This window comes from Erinaceus europaeus, chromosome 10, assembly GCF_950295315.1.
Source record: "Erinaceus europaeus chromosome 10, mEriEur2.1, whole genome shotgun sequence".
Classification (NCBI taxonomy): domain Eukaryota; kingdom Metazoa; phylum Chordata; class Mammalia; order Eulipotyphla; family Erinaceidae; genus Erinaceus; species Erinaceus europaeus.
In genome coordinates, this window is record NC_080171.1 from 77,226,903 (window position 1) to 77,240,802 (window position 13,900).

Sequence of the window (13,900 nt, forward strand, 5' to 3'; positions counted from 1 at the left end):
TACAAAATAATAGGAAACAAAATCTAAAATATCTATTTTAAAAATAAAAAGCAAATTCAGCAGTGAACAATGAAATTAAAAGACTGAATAATTAAGTGGGGAAAATTGAATGGGACTCATGAGGAAGTCACTTAAAAGAGGTCAGTTCTGAGGGGGAGGGAACTGCTCCTTTTGTCTTCTTGCTTTTTGTCTATCTTCCTCCCTTCTGCTTCTCAGAAGATGGACTTAGTTGTTGAAGCTTGAATGAGGCAGTCATTGTATAACCATGAAAATAAAAAGACTAATGGAAATTCCATGATCCAGAGTCTAACCTCCTTGAGATTCCAACCATCAGTGTCAGTCACCTACCCAGGCCTACTCTTCACCTGAGGAAAATAAACTCCTGTGACAGAGGTTCCCAAATATTTTCAGCTCGTCCTTTGTGCCTGGGTGAATTTTTTCCATGCTGCCCTCAAGCCAAAAGAAACACCTAATAATTTCATTTATTAAGCAGTTAGGTATCAAGAACCTAGGAATTTTGTGTACGAACAACTTATTAGCTGTTTTAAAAAAAAAAGTAGCACACCTAAATTAAAAATAATCTTACTTCATTTTTTAAATAACCATACTTAATGATGATGGGATATATACATCCCAATTGGACCTTCTAATACTTCCCAAACATTGGAATGAAATTGACTTTCACCATCCTCATCTTCTATCCCACGCTTGATATTCACTTAGAATTTTCTTTTTTTGTGTATTATAGCAAAATCTAAATTACATACACTTTTAAATTTTATTTTAACCAAGCACTGTTGAGCACAGGTTTATGGTGGTGCTGGAGAGTGAGCCTGGGACGTGAGAGCCTTAATCATGAAAGTTTTTTTGTATAACCATATGCTATCTTCCTTCCCCATCTTTTTGTTTTAACCAGAATTTTTCAGTTTTATATACTGAAACTACCAAAATTAAACACTAGCTACTCTTTCTCTGTCTTCCGCCTGCCCATAACAATTCTGTGTCTCTATGAATTTGACTACTGTAGGAACATCATATAAAAGGAAACAGACAATATTCATCTTGCTGTGACTGGCATATTTCACTTAGTATGAAGTCTTCAAGGTTCAGATATTGTAGCATGTGTGAAAATTTCCTTCCTTTTGAAGGTTGAATATTATTCTACTTTCTATATATGACATGTTTTATTCACCCACACATCTGTTTATGAACACTTGGATTGCTTTTACTTTTTAGCAATTGTGAATAATGCTTCAATAAGTATAAATGTGCAATGTACATGCTTTTCTTAAAACTCCAATTATTATGTAGTTTTTCAAAGATAAAACATCACCAAAAGGAGAACAGTACAATCTACCATTCAAACTGTGAGGCTGTGGGGCTGGGAGATAGCTCACCTGTAGGGTGCATGCCTCGCCACATACAAAATGGCATTTAAGACGCATGCCTTCCCATTCAAAACCCAGCAGCACACAGGGCTACCACAGCACAGTGCTGCCCTAGTCCTCTTGTAGGTGCACTCCCTGCCCACATCTCTCTCTAACTGTCTGCCTCTCTCTTTCTGAAACTATCAACTAGAAGAAGGAAGAAGCAGTGAGGGGGGGGGGGGGGTCAGCCTAGGAGCAATGTAATTTTACATGTATGAGGTCCTAGCTAAACATAAAACAAAGTCAAAAACATGTGTACTAAAGCTAATGGTTTGCATGATGTTCAAAGGATGTTGAATATCCCTGTTTCCTTCAAAACTGAATATATATACCACTAGCTCTCACCCTGAATTTGCTGAGGCACCCCAGTGCCATGGATGCACTAAGAACCACACCCAATAATATTAAAACCGTAATTTGAGTTTTCACCTGAGCAGAACTTAACCTTTAAGTAGCACAGACATTACATTAAATCATTGAGTCCTGTGAGACTAACATTGGAGTATTCTCCATTCTTCAAGTCAGAAAACTGCTATATTTCTGTGTACAGCTCCACTGAGGTCCTAAGCAGTGGTATAACCACTTATTTTGTTTGGAATGATTCCACCACTCCTAGAGAACTATTTTCAATGTAAGATAAAGAGGGAAACACAGAGGGAAGAGACAGAGATAAAGTAAACATCACATTATCTGTGGAATGTGGTGCTCCCATGTAGTACCTGGGACTTGAACCTGAGTTTTTATGTATTGTATAGTGTAAACTATACCAGCTGAGCGTAATAACAGTGCATTTCCTTAGCAATCATGTAAGCTGCACTTGGCCACAAAGCAATGAGCTAGTTTTATGTGTTATTTTGTGTGTCAATTGGACCAGATTATATTGTTAAGTATTATTCTGGGAGTTCCTATGAGAGTGTTTTCTTTTTTTTTTTTTTCCTTTTTTTTTCTGATTTTTTTTGGGGGGGGAATTAATGTTTTACATTCAACAGTAAGTACAATAGTTCGTACATGCATAACATTCCCGAGTTTCCCATATAACAATACAACCCCCAGTAGGCCTTCTGAATCCTTCTTGGACCTGTATTCTCCCCAACCACCCAACCCAGAGTCTTTTACTTTGGTGCAATACGCCAATTCCAGTTCAGGTTCTACTTGTGTTTTCTTATCTGATCTTTTTTTTCAACTTTGGCCTGAGAGTGAGATCTTCCCATATTCATCCTTCTGTTTCTGACTTATTTCACTCAACATGATGTTTTCAAGGTCATCCAAGATCGGCTGAAAACAGTGAAGTCACCATTTTTTACAGCTGAGTAGTATTCCATTGTGTATATATACCACAACTTGCTCATCCACTCATCTGTTGTTGGACACCTGGGTTGCTCCCAGGTTTTGGCTATTACAAAACCTTGTGCTGCTAAGAACATATGTGTACACAAATCTTTCTGGATGGATATGTTGGGTTCCATAGGATATATCCCCAGGAGAGGAATTGCAGGATCATACGGTAAGTCCATATCTAGCATTCTGAGAGTTCTCCAGATTATTCTCCACAGAGATTGGACCAATTTATCTTCCCACCAGCAGTGTAAGAGGGTTCCTTTGACACCACAACCTCTCCAGCATTTGCTGCTGTTACCTTTCCTGATGTATGACATTCTCATAGGGGTGAAGTGGTATCTCATTGTTGTCTTTATTTGCATTTCTCTGAGAATCAGAGACTTGGAGCATTTTTTCATGTGTTTCTCAGCCTTTTGGATCTCTTCTCTGGTGAATATTCTGTCCATGTCCTCCCCCCATTTTTGGATGGGGTTATTTGTTGTCTTGTTGTTGAGTTTGGCAAGCTCTTTATATATGCTGGTTATTAAACCCTTGTCTGATGTATGGAATTTAAAGATCTTCTCCCATTCTGTGAGGGGTCTCTTGGTTTGAGAGGTGGTTTCTTTTGCTGTGAAGAAGCTTTTTAATTTGATGCAGTCCCATAGGTTTATACTTGCCTTAGTCTTCTTTTGTAATTGGATTCGTTTCATTGAAGATGTCTTTAAAATTTATGCGGAAAAGAGTTCTGCCAATATTTTCTTCTAAGTATCTGATAGTTTGTAGTCTAACATCCAAGTCCTTGATCCACTTGGAATTTACTTTTGTAAATTCCAAGTGAAATTTCACCAATTTCATTGGTGAAATACAGTGGCTCAGTTTCATTCTTCTGCATGTTTCAACCCATTGTTTCCAACACGATTTGTTAAAGAGACTCTGCTTTCCCCATTTAATAGTCTAAGCCCCTTTGTCAAAGATTAGATGTCCATAGGTGTGGGGGCTCACTTCTGGGCTCTCAATTCTATTCCACTGGTCAGTGTGTCTATTCATGTTCCAGTACCAAGCAGTTTTTATGACAACGGTCCTATAATACAATTTGAGATCTGGGAATGTGGTGCCTCCAGTTCTGTTCTTTTTTCTCAAGATTGTTTTGGAAATTCTAGGTCTTTTCTGGTTCCAGATAAACATTTGTAGCATTTGTTCTATTCTCCTAAAAAATGTGCTTGGGATCTTGATGGGGATAGCATTAAATTTGTAGATGGCTCTGGGTAGTATATTCATTTTGATGATGTTAATTCTACCAACCCATGAACATGGAATATCTTTCCACTTCTTTGTGTCTTTTTCAATTTCCTTCAGCAGTGACTCATAATTTTCAGTATACAAGTCTTTCACTTCTTTGGTTAGGTTTACTCCTAGATATTTATTGTTTTTGTTGCTATAGTAAAAGGAACTGATTTCTGGATTTCAATTTCTTCTAGCTTAGTGTTTGCATAGAGGAATGCCACTGACTTTTAAATGTTAATTTTGTAGCCTGTCACCTTACTGTATTTCCTGATGATTTCCAAAAGCTTCTTGCTGGATTCCTTAGGTTTTTCTGTGTATACTATCATGTCATCTGCAAATAGAGAGAGTTTGATTTCTTCTCTTCCAATCTGTATCCCTTTAATTCCTTGCTCCTGCCTGATTGCTATGGCAAGAACTTCCAACACTATGTTGAATAGTAATGGTGATAGTGGGCAGCCCTGTCTAGTACCTGATCTGAGTAGAAATGCTTCCAGTTTTTCACCATTGAGTATGATGTTGGCTATAGGTCTGCTATATATAGACTCCACTATCTTCAGGAATTATCCATCTATTCCCATTTTTTGTAGTGTTTTGATCATAAAGGGATGTTATATTTTGTCAAAGGCTTTCTCTGCATCTATTGATATGACCATGTAGTTTTTGGTCTTGCTTTTGTTGATGTGGTGGATCACATTGATTGATTTACATATATTAAACCAACCTTGCATGCCTGGGATAAACCCCACTTGGTTATAATGAACAATCTTTTTAATATACTGCTGTATCCGGTTGGCTAGAAATTTGTTCAGTATTTTAGCATCTATGTTCATCAGAGATATTGGTCTGTAGTTTACTTTTTTGGTTGTGTCCCTGTCTGCTTTTGGTATCAGAGTGATGTTAGCTTCATAGAAGCTGGCAGAGAGTATTCCAGGGTCTTCAATCTTCTGGAAGACTTTTAAAAGTAGAGGTATTAGTTCTTCTTTGAAGGTTTTATAGAATTCATTTGTAAAACTATCTGGTCTAGGACTTTTATTTTTGGGAAGATTTTTGATAACTGTTTCAATTTCATTGGCTGTGATGGGCCTGTTCATGTTATCTACTTTCTCTTTAGTTAGTTCTGGAAGTTGATAGGTATCTAGGTAATCGTCCATTTCTTCCAGGTTCTCTAGTTTGGTGGCATATAGTTGTTCATAGAAGCCTCGCATGATATGTTGAATTTCTGCGGTGTCTGTTGTGATATCTCCTCTTTCATTTACTATACAATTTATTTGGGTCTTCTCCCTTTTTTGTTTTGTGAGTCTGGCTAAAGGTTTGTCAATTTAGTTCACTCTTTTGAAGAACCAACATTTATTTTCCTTGATCTTTTGTATGGTTTTCTTATTCTCAATTATTGGTATGCTTCTAAAAACCCCTTCTGTTTCATTTGGTTTAATCCCCCCTGCATTCTATTTACATAACACTGTATTCTATTTACATAACCTCTGTTAACAAGCACCACCTTCCCTCCAGGGCATTGGTGGTTTAGTGGTAGAATTCTCACCTGCTCCGCCCCCTCTCCTTGTCATACCCTGATTTTCACCAGTCACTTTTCTCTCCACCCTCTCTGCGTCACATCCTGTTCCCACCCTACTGGGCTAGTATATTTATAAGGACAAGACTGTAGTAGTTAGTTTAGCTTAGCTCAGCTGAGATTGTGCTGCGTCCTGCATGAATAAAGAGATACTACTTACAACTCAACCATGAGTCCCTGGTCGTCTGTTACCCGCCCGTGAAGCCAGCCCGTCGAAAACAACACTCAATGTTACTTATTTCTGCCCTAACTTTAGTGATTTCTGTCTTTCTGGTTGCTTTAGGGTTCCTTTGTTCTCCTTCTTCTAGGTCTTTAAGATGTGCAATTAGGCTGTTTATTTGTGCTTTTTCTTGTTTTCTAATGTGTGCTTGTATAGCTATGAACTTTCCTCTCAGTACTACCTTAGCTGTGTCCCAAATATTTTGATAGCTTGTGTCTTCATTTTCATTGAAGTCTTGAAACATTTTGATTTCTTCCTTGATTTCCTCTTTAACCCAGAAGAAGTTAAGAAGTGTACTGTTGAGCTTCCACATTTTGGGACTATTACTAATCTTTTGTTGATTGTTAAGAGTTAGTGTAATTCCACTGTGGTCTTAAGAGTTAGTGTAATTCCACTGTGGTCTGAGAAGATGTTTGGGGTGATTTCAATGCTCTTGAATTTGCTGATGCTGTCTTTGTGGCCTAACATATGGTCTATCCTTGAGAATAACCCATGTAGATTTGAGTAAAATGTATATTCCAGTTTCTTGGGATGAATGACTCTGAAAATGTCCAATAGTTCTAGTTTATCTATCTCTTCCTTTAGCTCCCTTATGTCTTCACTGATTTTCTGCCTGGATGATCTGTCAAGTTGAGAGAGTCAGGTGTTGAAGTCCCCTACTATGACTGTGTTGCTGTTAATATATTGCTGTAGCTCTTTCAGTAGACGTTTGATGTATTTAGATGGCTTATCATTGGGTACATAGATGTTAATAATTATTAAGTCCTCTTGATTGACTGATCCTCTGAGCATTAAGTAGTGTCCATTCCTATCTTTTGTAATCTTATCTATTTTAAAGTCTATCATGTCAGATATGAGAATAGCTGTTCCTGCCCTTTTTTGTGGGCCATTGGCTTGTATGATAGTTTTCCATCCTTTCACTTTAAATCTGTGCTTGTCTTGTTGAGTTAGGTGGGTTTCCTGTAGACAGCATATTGTTGGGTTGTATTTTCTGATCCATCTTCCTACCCTGTGTCTTTTAATAGGTGAATACAGGCCATTGACATTTATTGATATCAAAGATTGAAGATATTTTAATGCCATTCTTGTAGAGTTTTAGAGTGTTCTGATATGTCCTATTTATGATGGTCTGACTGTTTATAGATTACCTTTCAGAACTTCCTTCAGGGAAGGCTTGTTGATAGTTGATTCCTTCAACTGTTGCTTGTCTGAGAAGGTTTTGATGCCTCCATCTAGTCTGAATGACAGTCTAGAAGGATATAGTATTCTTGGTTGAAAGCCCTTCTCATTGAGCACTCGATAGATATCTTGCCATTCTCTTCTGGCCTCTAGTGTTTGTGTGGAGAAGTCTGCTGCTAATCTTATTGGTTTTCCTCTGTAGGTGACTCTTTGTCTTTCTCTTGAAGCCTTCAGAATCCTTTCTTTATCCTTATTCCTTTCCATTCTAAATTAGATGTGTCTTGGTGTCTTTAAGTCTGGGTTAATTCTGTTTGGGACCCTCTGGGCTTCTTGAATCTTTATGTCTTTGATGTTGTCTAGACTAGAGAAGCTTTCAGCTATTATGGCCTGAAGAACGCTTTCTTCCTCTCCCTCTCTTTCTTCCTCTGGTAAGCCAATAATGCATATATTGTTTCTTTTGAAGTCATCCCATAGGTCTCTGTTGTTGTTTTCAGCATCTCTTAATCTCTTTTTGAGATCTCTTACTTCTTTTTTAGTTGTCTCTAATTCGTCCTTGATCTTGCTAATTCTGTTCAGCCTCATTGATTCTATTCCCTTGCCCTCTACTGTTTTCTGGAGTTCATCTATTTTGTTTCCCTGTTCTGATACTGTTTTAGCTTGTTCAGCTAGTTGTGTTCTTAGCTCAGCTATTTCAACTTTCAGCTCTCTAATAACCTTGAGATAGTTAGTGTTTTCTTCCAGTGTCTCATTTGTTGTTCCTGTATTTGTGATGACAATTCTTTCAAACTCTTTACTAACTCCTGTGATTATTTTCTTGGCTAATGTTTGGATGTTGAACTCGTTATTTTGTGCTTCACCCTTTGGGGGGCTTTTAGCTGGACTGTTGTCCTGGTTAGTTTCTCCAATATTTCTTCTTCTTGGTTTACCCATTTTATATATTATGTTATGAGTTCCCTCTCTTAGTACTTTTCAAGTTACTGATCACTATTTCCTGGATTGACTTGTGTCTAAGTAAGGTAATTAAAGGGTTCACAGTGGTGGAAATTAACAGTTGTTTCAATAGTATTTTAATCCCTGAGTTGGAGCTCAGTGATTTGAAAGTCTCTCTTTTTTTTTTCTTCTCTGTAGGCTATGGGAGCCTGAGGGCTTCTAACTTAATCACTGACTCCTAACAAAGAGATAAGGCAGGGTGTGGCAGGGATAGTCCGGTGGCTATGCAAAGAGACTTTTACAGCCCCACAGCTATGCCACTGAGGTATAGGTCTTCTCCTGAATTTCCTGGTTGGATCTCTGTCCCCTGGTGCCCTTCCCTCTGCTGCTCCAGATTTTGAGGGCAATAGCAATGGAGACTCAGAGTTGCACTTGGTGAGTCTCCGGGGAGTCCTCTCCTCCCTTCAGCTGTCCCCTTGTTGGTGGGACAGACTGGAGGTGCTGTCTCAACTGACAGAGCATAGGACTGTTACCAGCCACTTAGTCTCTCCCTAGGCTCCTCTCTGTCACCAGCCAAGTGTTTGCACTCACCAGTGATTTGGTGGGTTCCTGTAGTTGTTCTAGTCCTATCTTGTTTCAGTCCCAGGTGGTCTCCTTTGGTATTCCTAGTTGATCCAGGAGAGGAGAGGAGAGGAAAGAAACAGATCTCGAGAGTGTTTTCAGATGTGATTATTATTTAACTAAGGTGACTGGGGTGGGGAGCAGTGGTGCACCTGGTAGAGCACACATATTACCATGCAGAAGAGCCTGGGTTCAAGCCCCCAGTACCCAACTATGTTGGGGAGGAAGCTTCATAAGAGGTGAAGCAGTGTCACAGGTGTCTCTCTATCTCCCCATTCCCCTCTCAATTCTTCTCTATTTCTATATAAAAGAGAAAAGGAAGGGAGGGAGGTGTGGAAAAGGAAGGGGAAGGGGAAAAAGAAGGAAAAGTGAAAGGAAAACTGTCAGAAATCGTGGATTCTTCATGTAGGTATTGATCTCCAATCATAATCCTGATGTCAATCTTAAAAATAAATAAAACTAAATAAATAAATAAGATGACTAAGTGCCAGTCGCCTTTCCTAATGTGAGTGGGTCTCATCCAATCAGTTGAAGATATAAATAAGATAAAATGCCCACACTACTATTTTCTAGATGACTGCTTCAAACTAAACATTAGCTTTTTTTCCTACCTTCATACTCAGACTAAAGCATTGATTCATCCTAGGTCTCAAACCTGCTAGTCTTCATACAGAAAGAAACTATATCATCACCACTACTGGCAGGCAAGCCTCTGGACTTAGACTAGAACTAAACCTATCTCCTCCTCTAGGTCTCCAGCTTGCTAGCTTATCTTACAGATTTAGCACCTGTCAGTCACCATAGTCACATGAACAATTTTCTCTCTCACCTTCTCTCTCTCTAACTCTGTTTCTTTCTAGACATATAAATAAATATGTACATATAATAGCTACTTATTATATATGTAACTACATATATATTCTATAGAGAAAATATATATAGAGAGAAAATATATATTCTACTGGAGACATGTATAACTCCTACTAGTTCTGTTTCTCTAGAGATGTCTGATTGACACACTGACAGAATCACAGGTTCTTTGTTATTCATATCTCCAGAGCATGATATTATAAACAAAGCAGCAGAAACCAGAGGAAATTCTAGGGAGAGATGTCATCCCAAGATTATTATATCAACCCCAAAGTTAAAATTTCTCCACAACTCACCAATACCCTCAGAACAGATTCAAATTCCTGGGATTGTCATCATAACTTTTCATCTCACTTCTGCTTATTCCTCTTCTGTCTCATCTCTTACCTCAGTCACTGTATGCCTTAATACAGACCCAAGTGGAAGCTTATAAAGAGTGTGACCTTCCCCAGTCCCCATCTGTAGGGAGTAAGCTACACAAGCAGTGGTGCAGGGCTACAAGTGTCTCTCTTTCTCCCTCATCCTCTTTGCTCTCAATTTCTCTCTGTCCTATCAAATGAAAAGAAAAGAAAAGAAAAGAAAAGAAAAGAAAAGAAAAGAAAAGAAAAGAAAAGAAAAAAAAACAGAAAAGAGGGAGTCAGTGGTTGCGCAGCGGGTTGAGCACATGTGGTGCAAAGCGCAAGGACTGCCGTAAAGATCCTGGTTCGAGCCTCTGGCTCCCCACCTGTAGGGGAGTCGCTTCACTGGCAGTAAAGCTGGTCTGCAGGTGTCTATCTTTGTCTCCCCCTCTGTCTTCCCCTCCTTTCTCCATTTCTCTCTGTCCTATCTAACAATGACGCCATCAACAACAATAATAACTACAATAGAAAACAAGGACAACAAAAAAGGGAAAAATAAATATAAATAAATATAAAAAAATAAAAAGAGAGAGAGGAAAAAAAAAAAGGAAAAATGGCCACAAGAAGCAGTGGATTTGTCATGCCAACACCAAGTCCCAGTGATGACCCTGGTGGCAATAAAAATTTTTAATTAAATTAAGAAGCATGACCTTTCCCTCTAGGGTTTAAATGTGCTTTTCCCCCCCATGTACAGTATCATTTCTAGGCAACCCCCATACATGCACCTGAACACACATAGAGGTCTTAGAGCAGGCATTACTGTGAGACTAGCACTTCATCCTTCAGGTGTCCACCTACATATCCTAAACTCCTCCCAGATCCACTTATCAAACTTAAGACTAGAAAACCTTCCGCATGTTGCCAAATCACCCTGAGCCTACACCTATCAGAGCCCTAATTGTGCTTTAAGTTAACACCCTATTTACTTGTCTGCATTCTCTTCCTTGAGAGCCAGGACCGTTTTAATGGCTATTGTATTTCCAAAACAGTGGCTCACCCACACTATATGCTCAATAATTGTTTGTTGAGTAAATAATCGAATGAAGTTCAAACATTCCAGTTACTGGCTTCATTTAGGAACTGTCAACCAAGATCTGAAAGGGACACATTCAACTACTACTGGCAACATCCAGATTACTGATAGCAACCAAGCTGCAAGGTCTGTGGTATAATAATAAAGCTGTCTAAGCCTCTTATCCATGCCCATGAATGTCCCAATAACACAGATCCAGAAAAGCACTAAGGCTTTGAAATCGAGCAGAGCCAGAACACTGACAAGAGGAGAATCAAAAAGCAGTACTTGCTTTTACATGAGGCCCAGGCTATATTAACTCTTGGAGTTCATGATCACTTAAGTACCCAAAGCATTTTTTTAAATTAAGTTCATAATTATAGCTACTTATGGTCACTACCAAAGTAACATATCCAAACTACTGACTGACTGGCAACCCCAAAGTTAAACTCATTCTTTTTAGACTTTAGCTCCCTTATTAGTTAATCATCAGTAGCACACAATTCAGGGGCTACCGTGAAGAATAACTCAAACTATATGTTGAAAAGCACTTAGCACAATGCCTGATACATGCTAAGTCATAATGCAATAAATGCAAGTTATTAATATTACCACCATTCTTATTGCCAGTCAGGAGTTCAACATAAAAATATACAAAAGCAAGTTATAGTTGGTTAGTCAAGCATGAGCTGAAAAGTTTTTGCTAGATCTCAGTTCCTGAAAATGCAAACACACAAGCTTGACATTCATAAACTTAGTTTGCCATGCTATGAACACAGTCTGACAATGATAGAACTACGCTGAATACAGCCCTTAGGGATATTTTCCTTTATACTTAGACTAAATATCAGTAGCCCTAAAAAGCAGGATAACTTAAAGCCTTTGGACCATAAAGAAAAAGCTACATATAAATTTAGTTGTTATTTTCTAACGTACACATTTATACCAACTTCTCTATATAAAAAATACAAATTAACAGCCAATCTCCCAAGATTTCTATCCCCACACCAGAAAAAAAAAAATCAGGGTATTATTTGTCAGAGAGAAAGTCATTATTCACCATAACTGGGTGGGTTATGAGTTAAATGACTGAATGGCTATTTACAAGGTTGGTAATAATTTTATCGAGTGGTGTAAACACTTTGATATAAACATTTTCAATCAAATGTTTTAAAATGCCTTGGGAATATATAATAATTTGTTCTACATAATAAAACTGCATTTCCCTACATATTCTTTCTTTCTTTTTCTAGCCCAAATACATACATATCATTTGCCATGTGACCTCAATAAGTTAACACTAGTTTCTAAAAATATCACTGCCATTCAAATAACTTGCTATTATCCAACAATTATTCTTTAACTCAATATATGTAATAGTAATCATATACTTGAATTAAAAGCATATTTTCTGTGCATTTCAAGTTAACCAGTGTTTTTAATTCTCCACAAACACAAAATGTATCTTTTCATTATTCCCTTCTATTTTGCTTCCCTCACATTGACATAATTTTATAATATAATTTTATATCATAAAAATTATTGGTTATTCTTTTTTATTAAAATAAGTTTCCACATTTGTGTGTATGAATTCCTCATTTTATTGGCTACTATATGTTCTACAAATGTTTATCCTTTTTCTTTCAGCACTACTTTCCTTCTAGTACCCCACTGGCATAATGACAATTCCAGCCACCCCTTTCCTCCATGATCTACAGTATTCAAGCCCTAGTCAATTACAGCCACATTTCATGTATCCAAAGAACAAAATCTTGCTGAGGCTGATCACATGCTTCCATTACCACCACAGGCCATCCTACCTTCCTGTTTTTGATCTTCCTATTTCACCTTCCATTCTGTGTCATAATCCAATAAGACATCACATTTACCACTGTTTGCCCGTTATCTTCATATACACAGACCCCTTACTTCACAAGCAACATTCTGTTAAGAGACCATTAGCTCTGATCCTTACATTGAGCCATGTTTTTCCACAGGACTTTCTGGCAAAAGAAGGACTAGGGGAAGAAAAATAAATTAGTATTCATTTTTATAAGATCCCAGAAAAAGAATCCTACCTTTCCCAGGATTTGATGGAAAAGGACTTCCAACTTCCTGCTGCTTTGGCTTTAAAGTATGTGGCCCTGACATACCTCCGGCCTGGCTGACCTGGAATCGTGGCTTCCCATTGGTGAGCACTTGTCTCCTAGAGCTTAAGATTGGCAGATGGATAGGCCTCTCGGTCATGTTGCTCTGAGGAGCCATCCCTCCTCCTGAGGGCATCTTGAGATGGAGATTGTTAACAAGGCTTCCAATAGCAGGGCTTGGTGTGCTGCCACAAGATGAGGGGCCGGAAGTCCCTGAGTGGGCTCGTAAGGGAGGTATGTGTTGGCCACTGACCATCCCAGGTCCCTGTGGGGCTCCTGATGACCGGAAGAGATTCATGCTGCATGACCTTCCATTCATTCTGAAAAAACCTGTGGCCAGATGGCCCAATATCCAATGGCACTAATGATTCCTTTCAGGCAAAATCCAATAAGTTATCCATGGTGTGGGTTATTAGCCTGTTCAAAAAAATAAATGCGGGCATTTTTAAAAGTAAAAATGAAAACAGGTTATAGTGAGTTTTCAACATGTGTAGCATTCATATCAGGGAGAAAAGAAGCACTCAAACAGTCTTTTATGTAGAGTGGGGCCATCAAATAAATACCCAGTTCACTGGCAGGCATGCTCCCCTCCTGCATTCATGGTAGGTATGGATTATGGACCACTGCATGGTTTTGTTTGCCACTGAGCCTTTCTCAATAGAGTGTTCTAGGCATTGTAGCCAACCTATACTGGTGCCAACCTGCAAAATGAAACTAATTTTGCTTTCTAGAGGATCTGTTCACTTTTGCTGCAATGAATCTGGGGAAACTCAAAAGCATCATCTTCATGAGCTCTGAGTCCACTGCTTTAAATGTTTAAGTAAACAAACAGAAAAGCAGATATGAGACTATGAGGACATGAAACTATCTTTGACTTTCACTCCAAAAGCAATCTTTTTATAGTCCCCTAAACTTACAAAAGATA

The 13,900-nt window shown here is 38.4% G+C and overlaps 1 protein-coding gene across 5 annotated transcripts in view; it reads right to left on the reverse strand.

The window, feature by feature from the left end:
• The window catches only part of GLIS3 (GLIS family zinc finger 3), a 630,646-nt gene that overhangs the window by 599,254 nt on the left and 17,492 nt on the right, over positions 1 to 13,900 (reverse strand). The window contains exon 2 of one of the 5 annotated variants that reach the window (XM_007525728.3): positions 12,907 to 13,392. The exons of 2 other annotated variants lie outside the window; for them this stretch is intronic. In XM_007525728.3, coding sequence (XP_007525790.1) covers positions 12,907 to 13,294 — 388 coding nt within the window. In that variant the 5' untranslated portion in view covers positions 13,295 to 13,392. Of the gene's footprint in view, positions 1 to 12,906; positions 13,398 to 13,900 lie in introns of those variants that run through there. 2 more of the 5 variants (XM_060199781.1, XM_060199787.1) reach the window with 2 other exon arrangements.